At 49.0% G+C, this 26080-nt stretch overlaps 1 protein-coding gene across 2 annotated transcripts in view; it reads right to left on the bottom strand.

Annotated features, from left to right (window-relative positions):
* Nucleotides 1–1875: 1875 nt before the first annotated feature.
* TNFRSF13B (TNF receptor superfamily member 13B) overlaps nucleotides 1876–26080 on the bottom strand; it is a 41786-nt gene continuing 17581 nt past the window's right edge. Inside the window, exons 2-6 of one of the 2 annotated variants that reach the window (XM_037068851.1) lie at nucleotides 22750–22872; nucleotides 19901–20146; nucleotides 3317–3502; nucleotides 2537–2799; nucleotides 1876–2309 (exon numbers count right to left, since the gene is read on the bottom strand). In XM_037068851.1, coding sequence (XP_036924746.1) covers nucleotides 2543–2799; nucleotides 3317–3502; nucleotides 19901–20146; nucleotides 22750–22858 — 798 coding nt within the window. In that variant the 5' untranslated portion in view covers nucleotides 22859–22872 and the 3' untranslated portion in view covers nucleotides 1876–2309; nucleotides 2537–2542. Of the gene's footprint in view, nucleotides 2310–2498; nucleotides 2800–3316; nucleotides 3503–19900; nucleotides 20147–22749; nucleotides 22873–26080 lie in introns of those variants that run through there. The other variant, XM_037068850.1, reaches the window with a different exon arrangement.

The raw sequence follows: 26080 nt of genomic DNA, 5'->3' as shown, positions 1-26080 counted from the left end.
TAGATCTTAAATGTTCTCACCACAAAAAAAAGGAAATGGTAACTATGTGACAGGATCTGGCAGTCATCAGTTTGCAATTAATAAATATCCAACCAACAGCTTAAACTTACATACTATTAGCTGTCACTTATGTCTCAAGAAAGCCAGGAAGCAAGGCAGGGCTGACCAGCTATGGCCCATGGTCCAGACCCCACTGACCTCCTGAGCAGTTCTATCCGAGCAGGAGTCAGCCGCCTGTTTCCTTAGCATCTAAAGCTGCGGCTCATAGGACCAAGTGTGTGGGTCCTGCAGCAGAGACTGTGTGGTCCACAAAGTCCAAAGGATTTACTATCTTGTCATTTTCGTTACAGGACAAGATGGCAACAGGGAGACCACTGGGGGCTGGTGCAATCATTGGGTGAAACGTGACAGGAGCTCAGCTTCAAGTGACTGTAACAGGGGGCGTGAATCAGAATATATTTTGGAGAAAGAACCAACAGACAGAGCATGGATAAGGAGGACTGTATTCACAGTTTCAGATAGCCTCTGTAGCAACGGACAGATCCCTGTCTTAGAAAAACAAACAATAAAAAACATAAACTTAAAAGAGTAGTTTAAAAGCAGGTAAAAACCCCAGATTACTTTTGCCTTACGGAAGCCAGAGCCAGTCGGAACTGGGAAACCACAGAAAGAGCAAACAGCTGGCCATCCACCTTTTAGACAAGCTGCCACATTCTAAGCAGTGTCAAAATTGGGCAGCATCCAGCTACTGTCTACACTAGTTTTTAGTTCCAGTCTTCAAAGACCGTAAGAAGCTTCTTTCACTAAGCATCGTGGCAGGAAACACTGCAGCGGACGTGTCCCCATTTGCCCATTAGGCAAGCTGAACACTGGGTGGACACTCCTTGGAAGCCAACCTTCCTGAAGACAGAGATGAAGCAGGGGCGGGCTCTGAACTGTGCCCCTTGAAATTCACCGGCTGAAGTCCTACCCATAGAACTTCAATGTACCTTATTTGGAGACGGAGTCTTTACAAAGGTGATCAAGTTAAAATGAGGTCATGAGGACGGGCCTAATCTAACAACTGGTGTCCTTATGAAAAGAAATAATTTGGACACAGACGCAATGGGAGAAGACACAGGCCAAGGAGAGAGGCCTGGACTAGGTCCTTCCCTCATGACCCTCCGAGGCAACCAGCGCTGCCACCTCTGGGTGTGTGACACCTCACCTCCAGAACTGGGAGGCAGTAGGAGTCCCATGTCTAAGCTGCCCGGCAAATGGCACTTTGTTCCTGCCACCCTGGGAAGTGGAAGCGGTCTGTCAGTCATGGAGGGTGAGCAGACAGAGCCTCAGGTTTCATGTGTACACTTCCCACAGTGCTACATGCACCTCTGGCGTATGTAGGTGTGCAAGGTAATTTGAGGTGGCACAGGATGAATACTTTTAATGTACACAATCAGGCATTTATGTTACTTAGAAAATGTTTCCAAGAATAGTTACGTATTTTAAGGTTTCAATGCTACTAAAATGTAGGTTTCAGTACTAATAAAAATATAGATAAAATATAGGTAACATCTAAAATTGTGAATTGCTTAGTGTTATCAGTCAGAGCCCATAAAATTTAGCATGAAATTAAAGTAGGTCTAGAAGAAAAAGAGAGTAAAGGGAGAAAAAATGTTAAGCAACTAATAATGCAGGTTGGGGGTAGATATGGCTGAAGGTGGGCATAGGTGAGAATACTCCTGAGCTCAGCCAGCCTGCCCCTTCCTGCCCAACCCACACCCCGCCACACTCATACACACACATTGTGTACACACACATTGTGTACACACACGTGCACGCGCATACACCTTGAGCACACAGGTGTGTGCACACGTGTGCATGTGCATGCTGCCCTTCCTGCCCTTCCTGCCCTTCCTGAGGAGGCACAGTGGGGAGTGGCCTTGTAAAACCAACAGAAATGCTTCCCCTGGAGATCCAGGCATAGCTGCAGGCACACATGCTCTGCGGGCCCTTCTGCAGCCGCCCCTCTGCGGTATGCACCAACTGCTTCCGGCCCCACAGGTCAGCAAGCCCTCTCTGGAGCCTGGTGGACAGGAAACATGTAGATCCTGGGAAACTGGAGGCTGCAGCTGCATTGTGGGGGAGCCAAGGGAGGAAGCTTGGGACATGGGGCCTTTCAGACTCATCCCAGTGGAAGACAACACCAAAATGAGTAGCAGGAAGGAGCCGGCACCCTGGAAGGTTTTACTCCTACAGAAGGGCTCTTGGAGACTTGAGTCCAGCAAGCACAGGTGACTTTATTGCAGAAGGGTTTAGATGATGGCGACCTGCAGTGGAGACCTGGGATGAGGACAGTGAGGTCTCCCTCCCACCCTGGCACCCCCTGCTCTTCTGTCCCCTTTTGCATTGCTCTCCCCCATCTCTCTGCTCCTGTCCCCTTCCTCTCTCTTCCCCCATCTCTCCCTCACTAACCCCTCTCCTCTCCTCTCCTTCTCTCTCTGTCTCCCTCCCTCCCTCCCTCTTCTTTCCCTCCCTTCATGCCCCACCCCCCCACCTCCTTTCACACAGCTGGGCCCCCATCCTGAACAGGCCAGCACACAGCCTCCGGAATGCCCTCTGGGGACAAGGACTCCATGCAGGCCCTTTGGGCCACTACAGGGCTGGGGCAACCACACCTCCCAGTGTTCGTGGGGCTGGGGGCACCCAGCTGACCAGCGCTCTCTTGGGTGGGCACCCCACACTTGGGGAAGCAGAAGCCACAGGTCTCCACAGGTTCCTGCAGCCTGCATGCTGTGCTCCCAGCTTCCATCCTGTGATCTGTGTAGGAAGGGAAGAGAGCCTGGGCCTGCGCCCCAACCCCCCTCCTCAGGCCTGTACCCTAGGGACAGCTGGCTGGGTTGTTAGGAGAATAAAATGCTTCCCACAGATGGCACACCCCCATACTCCCAGCACTCACTTCCCCGTGGCCATGGCCGGCTGTCCAGTGCTGTCCCTCCTGCCTGGGGGCCTGTGTGGGAGCAGGCTTTCACACTCTGTCCCCATACCCCCAGGAAGACCTCCTCCTCCCCGTGTTGCCCAGCCTCCTGGGAACCCTCCAGGCCCCTGCCAACCCCGTGGCCCTTGCCCTACACCTGCTCTTCCTCAGGTGCCTGTCTCCTTGCCTTTTGTTTGAACCTGACTCGCCAACAAAGGAAGACTGCAAGGTCTCAGACCTCTGCCAGGAAGAGCTGGCCAAATGCCCTCCATTTGGAAGCAGGGAGGTACCAGCACAGAGCGAAGGCTGGCAACTCGTCCCACAAGCAGTGGGAGGGGAAGAGCCCCCTTTTGTGCTCACCCTTGGAGGACTTGGCCCAGGACCAACACAGTCCTGTGGGGCACTGGCAGGAGGACTGGTCCCCACTCCTCTTGAGGAAGCAGGCCATGGCCAGGAGGAAGCAGCAGATGATGGCACCGAGGCAGAGTCCCAGGCTGCTGTAGATCAGGGCCAGCTGGTCGGTACTCAGCATCAGCCCTGGGGCGGCTGCAAGATAGTGGTGAGGCCTGAGTTCAAGAGTGTCACTGCCCTGACCCTTTTCTGACACGCTCCCCCATTAGATGGCTGCCCCTGCCCCATAGTCTTTCTTTGCCCTCATTTGGGCCCCTGTGACCTCCTGCTAGCGGTCTGTCTGGCTGCTGGAGGTGGCTCCCGACCTCACCCTGAGGCCTGGCTGGCATGTGCTCTGGCCCTGGAGGACATCAACACCCTCTACCGCAGGCTGACAGCAACGTCTTCCAGAAGCTCAGAGTGAAACCCCTCTCCAGCTGGCCCTGTTGGCTGTCTTCATGTGCTGTGAGCACAGCATAGGGCAGTGCCAGACGCAGACAGACGAGTGATTGGACAGATGAACAGACAGCGGTCTGGGGAGGATGTCTTTGTCTGTTCTGACCTGAGCCGTCCTCCAAGGAGAAGTGGGTAGCACACCCCTTGGAGCGAGACAGGCACAACTGCCAGTGAATCTGGACAGTGGATACGGAGGAGGAGAGCCTGGGGCATGGGGCACTGGTAGCACTACCTGTCAGGGCCTTGAGCCTCTGGTTTGGGTGCCAGAGGAAGACTCAGCCCTGGACCAAAGCCTCCCCCTTGAAATTTCTCAGAAATTTTCCTGGGCCCTAGAATTGGGGTGCCTCTCAGGCCCCAGAGTAGAAGGGCAGATGAGCCCAAGTTAATATGATGTGTATGTGATATATTCACCTACTGGGGTTGCCTATAAGCTCTCGCTGTGTGCAGGCACTTCCTGTAGCAGCTGAACCCTCCCGCTCCTGGGAAGGAGGACTGACTACCTGCTTATAAAAACTGAGATATAATTCATATGCCATCAATTCAGCATTTAGAGGGGTCCACCTCAGTGGCTTGCAGTACATTCACAAGGTTGCACGACCATCACGGTCACCCCCTTTGAGGACATCTGCTCCCCACCTCTGGGGACCCACTAGCAGCTACTACCAACCCCCTCCCTGGCTCCTGGCACTGCCTGTTCTGGACATTTCATGTGCATGGAATCAGACTACAGGTGACCTGTGTGTCTGGCTTCTTTTACTTAGCATGTTTTTGAGGCTCATCCATGTAGTGTGGGTCAGGACTTCACTCCCATTTATGATTGGATAATACGTCACTGTATGGTCATACCATGTGGTGTTTATTTATTCATTTGTTGATGGACATCTGGGTTGTTTCCACCTTTTGATATAAATAACGCTGGTGTGGACGTTTGTGCAAGTGTTTGTGTGAATGCATGTTTTCAACTTCCTTAGGTATATATACCTCGGAGTAGAGCTTCTGAGTCATGAGTACACTCTCAGTTTAACTTTCTGAGGAACTGCCAGACTTTTCCACAGTAGCTGCACCATTTTACATTCCATTTGGCGTAAAACAAACCATCTCAAAGTTACCCACTTCCCACTCACAGGGCTGCAGCTGGGAGTGAGTCTGATGGACTGTAGGCCAAAGCCCTGGGCTGGCCACACAGAGGCTGTGAGGGTGGACACTGCCCTCTTTTTTCTGCAGTTCCATAGAGCCAGTAGTTTTATTAAATGATGCTTGGACATGTGTCACTGTGATATTCACAGAGGGAGAGCAGGAGCTCCAGGTGGTTAATGCCCCTACCCCAGGCTGGTAGTGCAGAACTCTGGGGCCCGCACCCAGAGCTCTACCATGTTGGGAACCACCCTTCCTGGTTTCAGAAGCTGTAACTCCCATGGCTAAGGCTGAGTGAACAGCCTTGGGACCATAAGCCACTAAGGAGACAAAGTTCATCTTCCCAGCTGGGGTGCCTCCTCTGCCCCCTTTACTTCACCCTGCCTGGCCCCAGGCAGATGACTGGTTAGCCAATGGTGGGTAAGATTCCTCAAGGGAGAGACAACCTAAGACAGGAACAGTTTCAAAGGGGCCCTCAAGGAAGGACTTGGGGGCTATAGAAAAAGGGGGTGATGGACCCTCGCCCCTCAGCTTTGACATAGCCTGAGTCCTCATTCTGTCTGCAAGAAGTCTCCTAATCTCTTGGCTGCCATACTTCCCCTGCCTGACTTAAGCCTGAAACAACGACAGAGGGTGATGCAGCCCTGGGCAGGAACAGGCTGTTCCCTGGGGCAATCAGGCCTAAGAAAGAATGCATAAAATCCTATGAAATCTGCTTTGATAATACCCTCAATTTAAATGATATGGGTCCAAGCATAAAATGAGTTTGATTCCCAAAGTTTTATGGCCCTTAGCTAACTGATCCTGACTTAGAATAAGCCTTCATAGTTCTTTATCTATTGTTTGATCCTCACTGCCTGACAGTGATTGATGAGCTTTACCTGTGTTCCTGTGCAAACTGAACCCAATAAAAGCCCATTGAGGAAAAGGCTCAAAGCCCTTCTCCTTTGAGATATTGGCCGCCTGATCGGCCACCTGATTGGGGAGATTGGCCTCCCCAAACAGATCATGTCTTGGTATTCTTATTCTTATCTGTGGTGGATAGGGGTCGGGGCAGAGGGTCGGGGGGGACGGACTCCGTAGGTCCAGATTCTGCGGGAGCAGCAGACTCTGTGGGTGCTACGCATCTGGAGACTGGGGCCTTGAGAGGTGAAGGGTCCCAGGGAGAGTTCTCAGGGCACAGAGCAGAACAAGGCGACATCCACATTTCTCAACCCCTAGGACTCTCCATCTGTTTGCCTCATACTTGCCTCTGGAATAGAGGAAAAACATCACACTGGCTGGATCAACATCAGAGATGCAATGTCTAGCTACCAGATTGCTGCAAAGTACAAATGAACTACCATGTTGATTCGAAGAGAAAGACCACCTTGAACATTGGAATATTTCAAATGTTTTCAGCATGAATTCCCACACCCAGGCTGATTTTCAGACACTTAGTGAGTGTTCGGAGATGGCCCCCAAACCACCTTCCCACATCCTGCCCTTCACACCAGGCTGGGCTGGGCCTCAATAACCAGGAGAATGCTGCCGAGGTGGCGCTGGGCCAGTCCCGCGGCCCAGGCCTTGCAGGGGCCTGGAAGCGTCATCTGCTTGGCGTCTCCTCTGTGAGCCCTGAGCCACATGATGGACCTGCCATGGGCAGAGGCTGCACGGAGAAGGGGAGGCATCTCAGCATCTGCACCAAGCCTCCCGGCCAAGCCACTAGCACTGTCCGCCTGAGACTGCAAGGAGACGGCAAGCAGCAGCAGCAGCACTGCCCAGCCGAGTCTGATCACTCACAGAATTATGGGAAAAATACAACAGTTATTTGTAGGCCACTAAGTTTGAGGTGGCTTTTGGATGTCTCAGTAGGTCACCAGAACAGAGATTCCACTCTGGAAGGAATGAAGGACTTATCCCAGCTCCTCATCATCCCTCTGCTCAGACCAGTGATTTGAGGTTTCCTGTGGGAGATGAAACAAGTTCCTGCCTGGCAATCTACACATAAGACAAACTTTTCAAAGCCCCTGGAGTAAGAGAAAAGCAAATTAAAACTACAAAAGGTGTCCCTTTCCAGTATCTCAGAGAGAGGCACCTCAATCCTTAGTGGGGGAGGGGGGGCCTCTTTTGAGGGCCATTTGGAACCACCTACCAACTTTGAAAATGCACTTTCCCGATCTTGCGGACTCAGCAACTTTACCTCCAGGTGCACCCCTCACAGACGCAGGCTTTCGCTGCAGCGTCATCTGTAACAGCAAAGCTTGTGGCCTAACTGCCCACCAGCAGGAAAACATTGAATGGGCCCTAGCACACCCACAGCACGCGCTGCACCCGTCACAGGAACGAGTGTGGCCCATCGTTTGTCCTGAGATGGAACTGTCCCCCAGAGACAGGTAATGATGACAGAGAGGTGAGCATTCCAGCGCCTCCATGGCTAGAAAACACACAGGTTTGTAATACACCTTAGACGAGAACATGTATGAATGACAGACAAAAAACTAGGAGCGGGCACTGCTCCTGTGGAGAAAAACTGGCACTGGAGGTGGGATGGAGACCTTTCCCCGTATTTCAAATACTTTCTTTTAAAAATGATCTGTGTGTATCAGCTATTCAACCAGAAAAATAACTCAAAGCTGCTCACACATCTAGAGACTCAGGTTAAAGGCTGACCAGAGGATGGGGAAGACAGAGGTCCAAGAGCTCATGGGGCCACTGCGGGGAGAGCTGCCTCATGCTGCTTTCTGCACCGTGTGGGCAGTTCAGGCACCACTAGGTCTGGCCAGGGGCAGGGCCTGCTCGGCTCTCTGCAGTGAGGGCCCCATGGGACAGAGGCCTTACAAGTGCTTCACAGTGTGTGCTGGCTCCAGGAGCACAGGTTTACACTCACAGGTTTTTGTCAGAAAAGGGATGCATTCTCTGTCCTGGTCTGAAAATCAAGTGCCGAGGTCTCGGCCCACTGAGGTGCAGTTCCAGAGCACCACCACCCGGGGCAACATGCACAGCTTCTGACTGCTGGCCTCGTGCACAGTTTATTTTCAAGCTGTTTCTTGTTTTGGATTTGTTTGGTTTCTTTACTGTCTCCAAAGCCATCTCTCATCTAAAAATAGAATGACCTCAAACTACTGCTGCCCTCAGCTCAGGCTCAGGCCGGCCAGGTGGGTAGCATTATATAACTTGTCGCTTAGGGGCAGAGCAAAGAGGCTTTGCAGGGCTGGGCCAAGAATGCAGGCAGCCAGTAGCCTCAGACAGTAACCAGGGCAAGGAGGTGGGGCTGGCCTGGCAGGCACAACTGCTCAAATTGAATGTGGCTTTGGACATTATAGTCAACCTCAGGCCTGTTTCTGATCTGTAAAATGGATATGATATTCCTGTCTCTCAGCAGATGCTTGACACATGTGAGGAACACATGTGAATGCCTATGAGAGTGGGAGGTTCTGGCCAATTTCCAAGCACCCCCACCACTCAGCTAGCAGGGGATTTTTCCTGGGAGCAGAAGTGGGTCTGGGGCAATGGCTGTGTGGCTTCTGGTATGTGAGGCATTCTCCTTCCTCACAGAAGACTCAGCACAGGGCTCATGGGAAACATCCACGCAGACGACTCACCCAGCATCCTGCCCTTGTCCATCTTCCCCCATGTTCCACACATGCTGGGGATGTTTGGTTGAATGTTTGCACTTGGGGGAGGGGGGAATTCGCATAGAACACCTTCCCCAGTCTCGTGTGTGTGTGTGTGTGTGTGTGTGTGTGTGTGTGTAAGAGAACCTCCCCAGGAGAGGGTAGGGGAGAGACTATTTCCAGAATGTCACATCCTCCACTCCACCCACCACCCAATTGAGACCTGGGGTCCCCAAGTTCCCATTCTTTCTGCTGCCGCCTTTCCTGAGGGTGGACCCCCGAAGGCACACTCACAGCTGCAGCAGAACGAGGTGAGAGGGCAGCAGGAGACTACACAGGCTGTCATACGACTCCTGTCTCAGCCTCTCCCTGGCCTTGGCTCACGACCATGGCCTTTCCCGGGACTCAGGATTCTTTAGTTAACAAAGGAAGTGCTGAGTACAGCTCCAGCTCCTGCCCTTGCCAGACCTCCCTCCACAGCCTGTGATCCCCAGAGTTGCCTCCTTTTTTGCACCTCCACTCCGTCACCCTCTCCCCTCTGGCTTCTGCCCGCAGTGTTTCATCAAGCAGATTTCACTGTTCAGCCCTGGAAGGCAGGGGCACGCGGGGCCACTCCACGGTGACATACACTGAAGTCAGGGTGAGGGAGCACGGTGAAGGGAGTCAGGAGAGACAGCAGCCCACACCCTGAGGTAAACAAACAAAAAGCCAACAGCAGGGACATCATGTTCAGCTCGTTCCCAAATGAAAGGAAACCTTGAGCAACTCCTGGGACAAAAGTGACATTGTCCCTGACCCAACAGTGCTGATCCCTGCCTTTTGTGGATGCGACCACAGCATGAAAACAGCCGTTTCCCACCCTGCACAAATGCCTGCAAACTTCCATTGTTTCCTTTCTTCACACACCTGCTGAGCCTGCCCCCCCCCTCTGGTGGCCTTGCTCCCTTCTCTCCCCCAATCCCGCCCCACCCTGCCCCACTGACAGGCACCCACACCTCCTGCTGTCCTGGACACTGCTGGCCCAGCTTCTCCACACCCTCCTCTGGCTCCAGTCCCACTGCCTGCCACCTGCCCCTGGGGCTCTGGGCCCAGGCTGGGTACCCCGAACTTTCTGGAGAACAAATGGGGCCTGAAGGGCCCTGCCCTCCACATTCTTATCTGGTGGGAACGGGTGAAAATGGACCCAAGTGCATTAAAGGACTGACAGGTGACGAGGCTAAATGGGGAAGAAAGAGGCCTGGCTTACTGCCTCAGGGATGGTGAGAGAGGGAATCTCTGCTTGTGGAGTGAAAGAACCCACTGCTCCTGCCCATTTCCTCCGGTCAGGGGCCACCTCCATCCAAGGACACCTGGAAATGCCCTTCATAGGATCCCTGGACCTCCTCTGTGGCCAGAGCTGGTGGACACTTGCATCTTCTCTGTGGTGTGACCAACTTCAAAACCTTTCCTCCTGGTTTGTCCTCATGGGCACACAGCCCATCAGGCTCTGCTCCATCCCAGGCCTCTGTGGACTCTGTCCTGATCCTCAGGTGCAAACCACCCCACAGAGGGGTCTCCCCTTCCATCCTTTCTCCCTCACACGGGGGTCCCTCAGTAACCTTTTCCATTCCTGTGGCTACAGCTGCCATCTTCTAGGCCAGTGAAGCCAAGCTCTCCAGGTGAGACACTCCCCAGATCCCTAACCCATGTGGCGGTCCTGGCTGCCCCAAGGCTGGCGTCACCTGCCCATGGGAGGACCCAACTCAGGGTTGTCAGGCTCCCTCCTCCTCACTCCATGCAGCAGGTTGAATGGTGCCCAACCCCCATGCTGAAGATGTGCCCTCTCATAAGGTTGCAAATACAACCTTATTTGGAAAAAAGAATGTAACTTTTTTCCACCTTTGCAGGTATAAGTTAAGGGTCTGGAGATGAGATCATCCTGGATTAGCATGGGCCCTACATTCAATGACAAATGTCCTTAGGAGAGAAGACAGACAGAGACACACAGGAGCAGCCATGTGACAAAAAAGGCGGAGACTGGAGTGATGTGACCACGGGCCAAGGAAGGCCTGGAACCACCAGGAGCCAGAAGAGGCAGGAAGGTTCCTCACCCAGAGCTTCCGCAGACTTCCAGCCTCCAGAACTCTTGAGAGCATGTCTGTGTGTTTCAAGTCTCCAGTACCTGCTGGGCACCGTCCTGCACTCTCAAAACCCAGAGTGAATCAGGCCTCCTGAGACTTCTGTAGGGACTCTGAGGCCCGAGTGTGTTGGCCAGGGAGGTGGGGCTGGAGGCCAGGCGCCCCAGATGGGGGGGCTGGCGAGGGCCCGGCTTGCATCACCAACCAGAGCTCCTGGCTTGGGACTCCAGGGCCCCTGGGGAAGGTCTGGGGGCTCCATGGACCTGGTTAGGAAAAGCAAATCTTCATATTCACTGGTGACCAATAAAAAATTAGCCTTTGCTTCCAATGTGAGCAGAGGCCCCAGACCCCAGTTTGAGCTGTGGCAGTACCCTTGTCACAAGCAGAGTCACAGGGATCCTTGTATCTTTCCACAGCAACTTGAGGCAGCCCAAGATGCTCATGGAAACCCCAGGCACCCCAGCCCACTACTCCATCTCGTTATTCAGCGTGCTGATGGAGAAACTCATGCATTCACTCTGATATAGCAACATGGGCAACATTTGGGTATTGTTTAATATTTAGTTTGGCTTACTATTTTGAGGCACTATTTTGTCAGTATCTAAACATCATTGGTTTCTTTGTAACCCTAGGTATTGTGTTTGATGCACTTCAGAACGTTATTCCAAGACAGGGTTTACAGGCTCTCTGAGCCAAGGTACCGTGGGCCTGGGGACTGCTGCGTGCGACACACGCATAGCTGACCCAACATCAGGGCCTTTCCGTCCCGCCAACCCCATGTCAGTGCATTGCCCCTCTGCCTCCAACCCAGATTGTTGTCATCTGTGGCCTCCACTATCGCCAGAAACTGCCTCTCTCAGGGTCCCTGCCACCACAGCTATTCTCCATCCCCAGGGACACAGTCCAGCTCAGGCTCCTTACCCATGGCTGCCCCCTGCCTCTGGGAGCCCACTAGTCTACCTGTTCAGGCTCTGGCAGGCAGGGCCCTCTGGCGCCTGGCATCTGACTCCTCTCCAGGCTTTCCTCAGCTGTCCCTGAAAGCTTGCCTCCCGCCGTCTCAGTCTTCCCCGTGCATGGCGCCCCCCTGACCCATGGCAGAAAGCTCCTCTCAGCCTGGAGTCACCCACCATTTGTCTCCTTGGAGTAAACAGTCAGACTCCACAGTTTGGTGTCCAAGGCTTCCCTGTCCGCTCCCCATCTGGGCCAGCTGAAAGGAAAGTCTACGTGCTCCCTGCTTTGGGCAGATTCAAGCTACATAAGGCCCTACCGCACAGGGGAACACATGCACCCAGCCCCAGCCACCAGGAAACCCCAGCCTGGGCACCTTCCCCGTGCTCTTCCCACTGCCAGACAAGCATGGGAGCCCGCCCTGCTCTCCCTGCTGACAGCCTCGTCACTGCGTTACAGCCTTCCATACCCTCTGGGCCAGTGAGTAGCACCATCTGTCTCAGTACCCAGCATATCCCCAAATTTGGGTGGAGGTCCTTCCTGCTTTTGCAGAGGGGCCATCATGCTTCCCAGCTTGGGACCCCCTGACGCAGGTTTAGTCTCATTCTGCTCAGATCTCCAAGTATCTAGCACAAGGCCCTCCTAGCCCTCCATGGCTCCATTCCTTCACCTCACAGCATTTGCACACACTGTTCCCTTCTTCCACCTTGTCTCTTAAACACGTGTTTTCTTTTTAAATGAGCAGCTTCTATATGCTGCGTGGGCTCTCACTGATTTTCACAGACTAATCCCTTAAAATCTTCACAACTCCACGAAGTCACATAATCTCAGTCTCACAGAACAAAGGCTCAGAGAAGTGAAGTAACTTGCTCTAGATCACACAGTTACTGAGGGGTAGAACCTGGGCCTGGCTCCAAAGCCCACACCATCACCCAGTCTGTCTGGGGTGTGATGTGGGGCAAGGAAGGCACCATGCACTGAGTTTAGCTTATCACTTGCATGAGTCTTGTCCATCTGCTGTCTGTCCCATCAGACTATGACTTGTGTGGGGTTGGGGACAGGACAGGCCTTGCTCAGGCTGCCTCCCCCATTCACATCACGCCCTCTGCAGTAATGAATCATATTAACGAATGACAGTCTGAGAGAACGGATGAGAGACCGGAAGCAGGGTTGAGCTGGGGTCGACGGTGGTGAGGAGAGAGAGTGGCAGGATTTGGGGAGCCCACCATTACGTGTAGCTGGATGTGGCCTGGTCACATAGTGTCCTGCAGTCCCTGCCCTCAAACAGGCCCATACCTGGTCCCTCTCCTGGGCATGTGGCCCCATGTTTCTGTTTATAATCTACACCAGGCCCAGCTCCTGCCCTTCCGGCACACACAGGTATCAGAGAAAAGAGCGGAACAGACCTAATCCCAGAACTCTGGAGAGGCCTGGAGCTGGGCAGGCACTGCGGGGCTGGGAGCCAGGGGACCCCACGAGGCCTGATGGTGTTCTATCTCTGGGCCATGGTATGAGTGCAACGGTTGATGCAGGCAGGGTCAGGCATGGCCATGCTGACTTAACTGCCTCCCCACCACATCCTTACACAACCCCATCTACTACTCATCCTGGAAGATCCATCCCCTGAGCCCAAATGAGGCTCCCAGCTTCCACCCAGTGCCCTCCAAGGATGGGCCTTGGCTGGTGGTCACAAACAGGAATGTCAAAATGTGTTCCATGGGCAGCAGGTCACCTTCAGGGAGTGACATCCCATGGACACCACTCTGGAATTTTGCTCCTAGAGTGGAGAAACTTCGAACCCATAGACTGAGCCCGGATCCCAACTCATTGTGCATTCGCTGTGCAGCTTGCAGCAAGGAGCTTCAAATTTTGAGACTTAGTTTCTTGATCTGTCAAGCAGGTAGGACTGATCCAGATGGGAATGTATTGCATCAGAGGTGGGAAAGGTTCCAGGTTTGGCTGGAAGAATCAGATATGTCACCGGCTGCTGGGCAGGCATACAGGGCACCAGATATGGCAGCAGCAGGCATGGCCCCCTGCTTCCATGCTTTGGCTCATCACCTCTCTGTACCCATGCCCTCTGCATGGCAAGCTTCAATTCCTCCCATGAGAAAGAGGCTGTGCTGGATTAAAACCCACAACAAACTCACTGTGGCTACAGATTTATTTGCCTCTTCTCCCCCCAAGAGATGGCATGTATTTGCCCCTCCTTAAATCTGGCTGGCTTTGCCACTTGAGAATGCAGAAGGCACGATCCAGTTCAAGTTTCCAGCCTAGGCATTAAGAGGCCTTGCATTTTCTACCCCTTCCACTTCTGCCATCAGGATCACCTTCCCAGACCATTGATCCAAGAGGAGGATGAGAGACATATGGAGCAGAGCCACCTTCAGCTGGGCCAGCTGAGCACAAACTGGCCCGAGACAAACCCCAGAGTTATGAGGAATAATGAGCCACCAAGTTCTGGTATCATGGCACTAGGCTCTGGCCTCATGGAAATGATGTTATTATGAGGAAAGTCACAGCAAAAGAAAGAAACCAACAGGCCCCCTGGGAGCTTCAGACCTGCTGCCTCTCCACTAACCAGCCAAGAGCAATGTAAGCACCAAGTGTTTATGGATCCACATCACACCCCCCCCCCATGCTTTCTGACACCACAGAGTAGGGGAGGTGAACCAAGAGGTGTTTGGGGGAAGGATAATTAGATCATTTTCAACGCTTGGCACTTGGTAGATGCCCACTTCAGGGGGCGCGTCTCATCATGTCCAAAGTGGCACACACCACCCATAAAAGGGACACCCCTGGGGCACCTCGGTTAAGTGACTAGGGAGATGAGTCATAGGAACCCACTGGAAACCTACTTCATAAGGTTGCCCTGGCAAGACTGGAAGATATAGCAGATCTACCTAACATGTAGAAACAAACAGAGGAAGCAGTCAAAGTGAGGGGCAGAGGAACATGTCCCATCTGAAAGAACAGCATAAAATTCCATTTAAAAGAACCAAACAAAATGGGGTCAATTAATCCACCAGGAGCTGGTACCTGAAAAGAAGATAAACAAAATTGATATGCCATTAGCCAAACCAATGAAAAAAGAAAGAGTAAGGGCCCAAATAAATAAAATCAGAAAGGAAAGAGAAGTGATAACTGGTACCACAGAACAAAAAGGATTAATATGATCATTTATATCCCAACAAATGGAAAAACCTGGAAGAAATGGATAAATTCCTAGGAACATATAATCTTCTAAGTCTGAATCAGGAAGACACCTACCAACAAAATCAAATCAGTAATCCAAAATCTTCCACCAAACAGAAGCCCTGGACCAGAAGGCTTCACAGGTGAATTTTACCAAACATTCAAAGAATTACAACCTACTCTCAAACTGTTTCAAAAAGTTGAAGAGTAGATAAAGAGTCCCAAACTCATTTTACAAGGCCAGCATTACTCTGATATCAAACCAGACAGACACTACAAAAAAAATGTTAGGCCAATATCCCTAATGAACATAGATGCAAAAATCCTGAACAAAATATTAGCAAACCACATTCAGCAATATAGTAAAAAGATCATACATTATAACCTGGTGGGATTTATTCCTAGGATGCAAGTTTAGTTCAATATCTGCAGATAAACTGACATGATACACCAAATAAAATGAAGGATAAAAGTTATACGATCATATCAACAGATGCAGAAAACCTATTTGAAAAAATCCAACACCTATTTATAATAAAAAGCAAAGTGGGAATGGAGGAAACATACCCTAACATAATAAAAGCCATATATGCCAAACCCACAGCTAACATCATACTCAAAGATGAAAATCTGAAAGTTTTTCCTTTAAGATTAAGAACAAGACAAGGTTGTCCACTGTCACCACTCTTATTCAATATTGTATTGGAATTACCAGCCACAGTAATTTAACAAGAAAAAGAAATAAAAGGCATCCAAATTGGAAAGGAAGAAGTAAAACTGTCATTATTTGCAGATGGCATGATACTATATAGTGAGAACCCTAAAGATTCCACCAATAATGATTAGAACTGTTAAATTAATTCAGAAAAGTAGCAGGATAGAAAATTAATATTCAGAAGTCAGTTACATTTTTATACACCAATAACAAACTATCAGAAAAAGAAATTTAAAAAACAATTTCACTTACAATTGTATTGAAAAGAATGAAATACCTAGAAATAAACTTAATCAAGATGGTAAAAGACTTGTACTCAGAAAACTAAAAGACATTGGAGAAATAAATTGAAGGAGATACAAATAAATGGAAGGTTATACTGTGCTCATGAATGGGAAGAATTAACATCATTGAAATGTTTATACTACCAAAAGCAATCTACAGCTTCAGTACAATCCCTATCAAAATAACAATGTCATTTTTCACAGAACTTGGCCAAATAATCCTAAAATTTATATGGAACCACAGAAGACCCCAAATACCCAAAGCGATACTGAGAAAGAAGAATTAAGTTGGAGGTATCATGCTGCCTGATATAAAACTATGCTAAAATGCTGTAGTAATCAAAACACCATTGTCCTATCATAAAAATAGACACACAGATCAATAGAACAGAATAGAAAGCCCAGATATAAACCCACATCTATATTGTCAATTAATTTATGATAAAGGAAGCAAGAATATACAATGGAATAAGGATAGTCTCTTCAATAAGTGATGTTGGTAAAACTGGACAAATTCACGCAAAAGAATAAAACTGGATCACTTTCTTACACCAAATACAAAAAATAAACTTAAAATGGATTGAAGACAAATTTAAGATCCCAAATCATAAAACTAGAAGAAAACATAAGCAGTATACTTTTTGACATTGCTCTTAGTAAAATTTTTTTTGGATATGTTTCCTTGAGCAAGGGAGACAAGAGTAAAAATAAACAAATGGGACTTCATCAAACTAAAAAGTTTTTGCACAGTGAAGGAAACCATCAACAAAATGAAAGGACAATCCACTGACTGGAGAATGTATTCACCAACAATACATCTGATAAGGGGTTAATGTGTAAAATATATAAAAACTCATACAACCTAATACCAAAAAAAACAAGCAATTTAATTAAAAAAAAATGGGCAGAGGACCCAAACAGACATTTCTCCACAGATGGCCCATAGACATATAAAAAGATGCTCGACATTACCGATTATCAGGGAAATGCAAATTAAAACCACAGTGAGATATGACCTCACACCTCTCAGAACGGCTGTCATTAATCAATCAACAAGTGCTGGTCAGAATGTGGAGAAAAAGGAATGCTTATGCGCTGTTGGTGGCAATGCACACTGGTGCAGCCACTATTGAAAACAGCATGGAGTTTCCTCAAAAAATTAAAAATAGAGCTACCTTATAACCCAGCAATTCCACTTTTGGTATCTACCCAAACAAATCCAAAGCACCAATTTGGAAACATGTATGCACCTCTGTGTTCAATGCATCATTATTTACAATAGCCAAGATATGGAAGCAACATAGATGTCCATCAGTGGCTGAATGGAAAAGGAAGGTGTGATACCTATTTACAATGGAATATCACTAAGCCATAGAAAGAATGAAATCTTGTCATTTGCAACATCATGGATGGACCAGATGGGTATTATGCTAAGTGAAATAAATCAGACAGACAAATACTGTATGATTTCACTTATGTGTGGAATCTAAAAAACAAAATAAATGAATAAACAAAACAGAAACAAACTCATAGTTAGAACATATTTATGGTTACCAGATTTGGCAGCGGGGGTTAGGGGGGAGGATAAAAAAATGAAGGGATTAAGAAGTACAAATTTTGCTCTGGCTTGTGTGGCTCAGTGGATTGAGCGCTGGCCTGTGAACCAAAGGGCTGCCAGTTCAATTCCCAGTCAGGGCACATGTCTGGGTTGCAGGCCAGGTCCCCAGTTCAAGGTGTGTGAGAGGCAACCACACACTGATATTTCTCTCCCTCTCTTTCTCCCTCCCTTTCCCTCTTTCTAAAAATAAATAAATAAAAACTTTTTTTAAGAAATGAAGTACAAATTTTCAGTTATAAAAACATTCATGGGACTTCTGGCCAAGATGGAGGCATAGGTGGAAATACTGTACCTCCTCACACAACCAAATTTAAGGACAACAAGGATTTAGAAACAAAAACACAACCAGAACAGACAGAAAATTGAACTGTACTGAAGCCCAACAACAACAAACCATTCATCCAGACTGGTAAGAGGGGTGGAGTCGGTGGCCGGAAGAGAGGGGTCCTGGCAGGAAGAGGCAGTGGTTAGCACACTGGGGTACAGGTGAGCAAACCCAGTGAGGCACACAAGGCAGTTGGCTGACTGGGGACACACATTCGTGCGCAGATAAACCAGGCAAAAAACGGGCAGTCAGACAAACCACACAACGCAGGGCCCCAGTGCCAGGAAATAAAGGCTAAAAGCACCAACTGAAAAAACTTTTGGGCGTTGAGGTGCTGGGAGAGGCTCCCAGCCTCACAGGAGAGTTTGTTGGAGAGACTCACAGGGTTCTAAAATGTACAGTACACAAGCCCACCCACCAGGGAACCAGCACCAGAAGGGCCCAATTTGCTTGAGGGAAGAGGAAAAGGGGCCTGAAATCTGAGAGAGAGCGGAACAAGTGCTATTGCTCCCTCTCTGACCCTGCTGAAACATAGAGCATCACAATCCAGCCACTGGGTTGACCTGCCCTGGTGAACACCTAAGGCTCCGCCCCTCGTACGTAACTGGCATGACCTGACCAAAAATGGCTCATTCAGAAGAACAAATCAAAGCCCCAGAGCCAATACTTTTAAGTGACCAAGAGATGGCCAACCTATCAGATGCACAGTTCAAAACACTGGTGATCAGGATACTCACAGAACTGGTTGATTTTGGTCAAAAAATAGATTAAAAAAATGAAAGGCTACACTAAGTGTAATGAAGGAAAATGCACAGGGAACCAATAATGATGGAAAGAAAACTGGAACTCAGATCAGTGCAGTGGACCAACACTGCAGACGAAAGAAACAGCCAACCAGAAAAGAATGAAGAAACAAGAATTCAGAAAAATGAGGAGAGGCTTAGGAACCTCCAGGACATCTTTAAATGTTCCAACATCTGAATTATAGGGTACTAGAAGGGGAAGAGGAAAAACAACAAGTGGAAAACTTGTTTGAACAAATAATACAGGAGAACTTCCCCAATCTGGCAAAGGAAATAGGCTTCCAGGAAATTCAGGAAGCTCAGACAGTCCCAAAGAAGTTGGACCCAAGAAGGAACACACCAAGACACATCATAATTACATTAGCCAAGATTAAAATGGGGAGAATTCTAGAAGCAGCAAGAGTTAAGGGGACAGTCACCTACAGAGGAGTTCCCATCAGACTGTCAGCTGATTTCTCAAAAGAGCGCTTGTAGGCAACAAGGGGTTGGAAAGGATTATTCCAAGTCATGAAATCCAAAGACCTACATCCAAGATTGCTCTATCCAGCAAAGCTTTCATTTAGAATGGAAGGGCAGATAAAGTGTTTCTCAGATAAGGTCAAATTCAAGGAGTTCATCATCACCAAGCCCTTATTTTATGAAATGTTAAAGGGACTTATCTAAGAAAAGGAAGATAAAAAATACAAACAGTGAAAGGACAGCAAACTCACAATTATAAAAAACCATGCCTAAAACAAAAGCAAACTAAGAGGACAGCTAGATCAGGAGTGGAACCATCGAAATGGAGATCACATGGAGGGTTAGCAACAGGGGAGTAGGAGGAAGAGAAAGGGAGAAGGTACAGAGAATAAGGAGCAAAGATGGTAGGTAGAAAATCAGGGGGAGGGCAAAAATAGTATGGGAAATGTAGAAGCTAAAGAACTTGTGACACATGGACGTGAACGAAAGGAGGGGAATGGGGGGAGGGGGTATGCAGGGGCGAGGGGAATGAAGTGGGGGAAATGGGACAATTGTAATGGCATAATCAATAAAATATATTAAAAAAACAAAACACTCATGGTATGTAAAGTATAGCATAGAGAATAGAGTTACTAATATAGTAACTACTATGTATGGTGTCAGGTGGCTACTACACTTATTGGGGGGATTGCTTCGTAAGTTATATAAATGTCTAATCACTGCACGGTACATCTGAAACTAATATAATATTGTATGCCAACTTTAATCGAGAAGTGTTTTTAATTTAGAAAAAGTCTCTCAATGATCAGGTCTTTTTTCCTCCTGCTTCCTGCCTGCCTGTAGACTTCTGAGTATTTTGTCTATTTTGCCTTCCACCCACTCAAAAATCATGCAGGTAACTTACCTGGACCTGACTCTAAGCCTCTGTTCTCTGATCCCTGGTATCTTCCCCAGTTGTCTGATTTGGTTTCAGCTTTCCCGGTCTTCTGTCTCTTGAGCTCTGATTGGAGGGTCACATGGCTCCGGAACTTGTTCTCACAAAAGTACGTGCATTGTTTAGGGTGACGTCCACAGATAGAGGCGCAGCTGATACAGTCCCTCAGGAGCTGGTCGTAGTACCTGCCTTGCTCCTTGTGACAACTTAGTGATTCTGGGAGACAGAAATGAATGATGCTAGTATATAATGGAGACCTTTAGAAACTGTGGGTCTGGCCTCATCAAAGGGCATCAAAGTTTTTAAAATATCACAATCTAGATCCCCAAAAGCAATTCCATGGTAATCCTAGTCCTTTTCAATATCCAAATGTAAGGAAAACAATAGTACCCTAAGTATTGTTTTAACCATGTCACAGAAATTTTGATATGTAGTATTTTTATATCTAGTCTTAAATGTTTTTACTTTTCATTGTTATTTCTCCTTTGACCTACAGATAGATTGTTTAGAAGTACATGCTTTAGTTGCTATACATGCAAGGACTTTTCCGTTATCTTTTAAAACTGATATGTGGGCAATTACATTGTCACTAAAGTTCCTTCTTTGCATTTTTCAAGCCTCATGAAGAAGAAAAATATTTTATGTCAAAATAAGGATTGGAGAGGAAAGCCAGAATCCTCCTTGGCAAGTTGGGAGAGGTGGGTGGAAGGAAAGTTGGAAAGCTGAAAATATTGGTGGTTCATCTGCCTTAGTAATACATGAGAATTGCAGGAGTTTATACAGGCACCAGTGCCAAGCAGCAGAAGCCAACCACAGCAAGCCTGGTCGTGCTTCCATTAAGAGAGCAACTTTGAGAGCATAACAGAAATCTACACTTTCCCAGGGCATCTTTCCATTGTCTTTAAAATAAGATCTTATTTATACAGAAATGTGGCTCCCATGGGGGCTTCTAAGGGCACATTTCAGAGGCAATGCAAGACAAAGTTAACAACACAGCCTTCAAAGCCAAGTAGTTCTACTACTTGCAAGTTGTAGGGTCTTAACTTCTATATGCCTCAGTTTCCTCATTTCTAAGCAAGGGGTAATAACAATATGGACTTTTCAAGGTTGTTACGAGGATGTGAAGTCCTCAGCACAATACCTGACACATAACACATGAATGCTCAGTTAATGGAAGGTTTAAGTAGAATATTCACTGTGCCTCTTTGCAACACAAACACATAAACACTTATGCCCTTGACAGATTAGTAAAAAAGACCATAGAGATGGTGAAATCGGATCTCAGGAAGTCTCCGATGATCCTGATCTACCAGTGACCTCCCCCGCTCCAGCCCTTCCCTGTCCCCAGGGTTCCACAGAGCCACACAGGACCACTGCCACTCATGAGACAGAGTTAGCCTGATGGCCGCAGCATTCCTGGGTTTTTTTGTGACCTCCTCCCCTCCTCAGGAACCCATGTGTGGCTGTTGCAGGTGGTGCTTGAGTTCCCAGATCACCAACCCTCACTGCCTGATTCAAACCTTTCCTCTGGCCCTTGATCTCCCCTGTTGTGCTTTCCCATGTCCATGCCTTTGCCCACACTTGCTCCTCTCCCAGGGTGCCCTTCCCCCTCATTGGACTTTCACATCTGCAAGCTCTAACAATCCATTTCAGGGGGCACTTCCTCTAAGAACACTCCCCTGCTCCCCAACCTAGGGAGGTGGTCTCTCCCTACTGTGGTGTTTTATGGTACTTTACCTTTATAGCTTAATATGTAGTCATTTCCCCCATTAGATGATAACTTTCTGTTATTGGGTCATGTGAAATTCCTATTTTAAAGGGGCTAGAGAGTTCCATGAATACTTGCGGAATGACACCAGGAGTGTTTTACTTCATTAATGAATAATGACTCACAGTCATGGTTTTGGAGTCAGAGGGTTCTGGCTCAGATCCTAACTTTTCTACCATCATGCTGTGTGATCTTGGGCAAGCCATTAAGCCTCTCTGAGCTCCACTTAACAAGTATTTATGAAGCACTTGTTATGTGTCAGGCTGACAGTCTGGCAGTTGAAACAGATATGTAACAAATATATATGACAGAACATAATACAAGTTATGATAAGTTCCACTAAGAAAAAGAACGAGTAATGCAAAAGAACAGCAAGCAAAATGTATTTTTCAAGACAATCAGAGAAAATTAGGGATGGCTTGAGTGAAACAATGTTAAGGGATTATTGCAGGGGGGTGATAAGATATTGGTGTTATATTTTAGAGGCCCCATGTGTTAGGGATTCATGATCTAGTATTTACAGGTAAGTGATGTGAAGTTTTGGATTTGCTTTAAAATACAGAAGCTGAAACAATTGGTTGGGTAACAAAAAGGCAGAATTTTTAAAGTTGATTGCTGATGAATAAACAGGAGTCTATTATGCTATCCTCTCCATGTTTGATAATTTTGTAATAAAAAGTTTCAAAAGGAAGGAAGAACAGAGGACAGGGAGCCTAATTTCTGTGGGGCAGTCAGACCTTTGGCATTTGGGCTGAGACCTTGAGGCTGGGTCAGAAACGGCCTAGGGAAGAAGATCGAGGAAATGTTCTTCATACAAAAGGTGCAGCGTGTATAAAGGCCCGAGGCAGGAAAAAACACGGCGTGTTCAAGAAACTGCAGAGGGGCCAGTGTGGCCAGAGCAGAGAGATGGAGGGCAACGGGATGCCACATTGCACACGGCCTTCCACAACCCCTCCTCAGGCACCCAAGTGCAGTGGGGCCAGAGGGACCGTGGGGAGGTAAAGAGGGGTGATCCAGCCCCCACCCTCTTGGCTCAGATCCCAGAACTCACTGCAGAAGGCTGTGCAAGAGCGTGGAATCCGATGGCTGCAGATGGATTTGCAGGAGAGGCAGACGTTCAGCAGGGTGTCCCAGTACTGCTCTTCGGGGCACGGCTCCATGGTGATGGCAGGCTCTGCGGAGCGGAGGGGCAGGGAGCATGAGGGCAGCTGGCACACTGCTGGAGGCTGGAGAGCAGGAGACCTCTCCTGTCCATGTCCCCAGTCTCTGTCCTAGGGAGCAGAGGAAACCCAGAGGACACTGGCCCCTGCCCCCTGCTGCAGTAGACAGGGGACCTGGAGCAGCCACCTCATCTCCTGCGTTTCCCAGTCTCCCTCACGTCAGCCATGTCCTTCTTGACCCTGTTTTACAACAGTGTATTGTAATAAAAGTTCTGTGAATGTGGCCTCTCTCAAAATGTTTTCTTTTACTGTACTCACCTTTCACATACAGAAACCCATTCTCGGCTTCTCTTTGGTGCATCTGAATGGGGAGCGTCACAGCCTTCGTGCTCCGAGGCTGATACATGAAGCGACACAAGCAGAGCAGCGCAGCGCTGGCCGCTCTGGTCGCCCAAGTGTGTGGAGTGGAGATGCTGGGCAAAGGGGCGGAGTGGCCGCGTGACGTATCGTCACGCTACTCGGAACGGTGCGCAGTTTAAAACTTTATAAATGGCTTATTTCTAGAATTTTCCATTTAATATTTTTGGACCACTGCTTACTGGGGGGTAGCTGAAAGTGCAAAAAATGAAACTGTAGGTGGGAGGGGCTACCGTGCATCTGCGTCACTACCACCCACACCAAGGCAGAGAACATGCCTCCCACTCTGAAGACCCCCTGTGGCCTCCCCCAGCCAATACCCACTTCCAGAGGTAATTCCTCTCCTGACTTTTATCACTGGAGGTTGTTAAATTGCGCGTCCTTGGGCTTGACGTCTGTGTGTGTTGGCCCCAGAGGTATCAGGGACGCCTCCCTGTCACAGGGTCTGCCTGCAACCTGCCGGCAGTAATGAATTTTTCCGCTGTGCGAACCCATTGCCTTCCCATCCTGCTCTGTCTGATTCCATGACACGCGCTTCACCAACAACTTTGCCTTTTAAACATCCTGCAAGGCACTTCATCTCTCTCTCTTTTTTTAATGAAAGGAAGCTGAGAAAAGACCGGTGGCTCCCTGTTTAGCATAGCAACTAAACACATGGGTTTATTTTCTTGCCCTCTTGAAACCCTCCTAAGAAACCAGGAAAAAATATCTGTTCTCAAAGAAAAGAGAATGGAAGAAGTTGCCCTAGCGGGGTACGGATATCAGCAGCATTTTGGAAGATGGGAGGCAGATGGTGGGGGTGAGTGACTTTGGTCTAAGATCTCTCTGCTCTGGTGTCCCTAGAGGGCACAGAACCCTGGGCAGTTCCTTCAACTGGAGGCATCAAGTATCTCTGACAGTGGGGAAGAGGAAGGCAAAGTAATGAAGAAAGTATTGGTCAGAGATTTATACAAAGAGGGCTTGCCCTCAGTCAGATTCTCATCTCCTGGCAGGCAGTGGCCCCTTCCCCCCCAGGCAGATAAAAGGCCTCCTCAGACACTCTCCCAGGCACTAGGGGACCAAACCCCTAAGCCAGGCATGTGCCCTGACTGGGAATTGAACCAGTGACCTTTTATTCTTGAAGATGACGCCCAACCTGAGCCACATCACACTGGTCATGGTGTGGCTAGGTTTTTAAAAATGTCTTCTTCGCAGTCCTACTGTAATGGGGGAGTGCCCCCCTGGAAAGGGGGAGGGGTGGAGAGGCACCCAAGACTGCGACTGGCTGGGAGCTAAATTGCTAGAGGGATTGTGAGTGAAGTTGCCATAGGGCTCCAGGACCTACCTATCTGGGAGCTCAGTGGACTTGGGGCTGGAGGTCGGGGTGGAGAGGCTCAGGAGGAGGTTAGCGGGGAGGCTAGGGTGCAGACAGAGGGAGACTCGGCCAGCAGACTCGGAGAGGGCCAGGGTTACAAGTCCTGTGTTCCTCCCCCAGGTGGGAAGCCATGGCAGCTGCTGTCCAGCCATGCCCCACATCTCCAGCTCAGGCCAAGCCCCACTCCCCATCCCAAACTGGAAGCCATAGTGGCTGCTGCCTGCCTGTGACCCATGCCAGTGCAGGCCATTTGGCTACAGCTCCAGTGCAGCTAGGGAGGGTCAGGCCCCGAGTTCCTCCCTGAGCACTTCAGACCTGACCCAGAGCACTGCCGGTGCCAGGAGCAAGGATCAAGGCCTGTAAGAAGGGAGCAACCGGGTAGGGATAGGAGATTTGGGCCAGGAGGTCCTGGGAAGCAGATCCCAGGAGGTCGCCTGTGGCCCTTCCCTGGCATGAAAATCTATAGGAAACCACTGTGGTGGCCACCCGACGGCAGGTTGCTTGCTCCCCTCGCAGCAGGAGGAAGAGTGGGCATCAAGTTTATACATACACACACACACACACACACACACACACATTCCATTTGCCTTTCCATCAGACTCTTGTCTCCAGTTATTGCCTATGGGTGGCAGGCAATGGGACCCCACTGGTTGTTTGGTTACAGCAGTGGCGCCCAATGTGGGTCGCTAGCTGCTGGTGGCAAGTCAACCCCCACCCCCTCCACCAGGGAGTGGGACTGTGGGGCTTCCCAGTTGCTGGGAATTTCTCTGCATACCTGTTGGGGCGTGAGCCACTTAAACATGCCTGGTAGGTAGAAAGGAAACAGGTCTGGGACAGGAATAGACTCTGGGAAGGAGGACGGATCACCTGAGTTTTAGGGCTGTGAAGTGGAGTCCAGGTGGGAACTGGCCATTGTTGGGGAGGCCATTGCTTGAGTTCACCGATTCTGAGACTGGCTGACAGAAAAACTTGCTGGTGAGCATTTGTTGAAATAATAGAGTTGCAGATGCCAATATTCTCTGTATGTTCCCAGGTTGCCTGGCTTCTTTTGGTCATAGGGTTGGGCCTGTTGTGTATCTGGGCCAGCAGGGGCCATTCTGAGTTGGTTCCTGGAGGGAGCCCACTGGGTAGATTTTAGCAGACTGGGGTATGTATAGCCATTATCCAATGTCTAAGGAAGTGTTGGTTTATTACTGTAATACCCTGTGGCCTATGTATGTTTTGGATTATGGGGAAAAGTGGCCCATGGGTGATTCCCTAGATCACCATAGGAAATGCAACTGGAACAGTATTGTCAACAGTTGCATAAGTGGGATGAAATCCATTATTTCGAGGCATTTATGTCATTGCATAACAGGGTTTCACCAGAGACAGAGGTCTACTTAATGGCACAGAGAAGTCAAGGGCTCTTGAAATACCTTCCTGACTGTACAAAGGAAGAAAAGAAGAAT

This window comes from Sturnira hondurensis, unplaced genomic scaffold (genome assembly GCF_014824575.4).
Source record: "Sturnira hondurensis isolate 20B ecotype Veracruz unplaced genomic scaffold, ASM1482457v3 Scaffold0018097, whole genome shotgun sequence".
Lineage (NCBI taxonomy): Eukaryota > Metazoa > Chordata > Mammalia > Chiroptera > Phyllostomidae > Sturnira > Sturnira hondurensis.
This window is presented reverse-complemented; position numbering and strand designations above follow the sequence as displayed.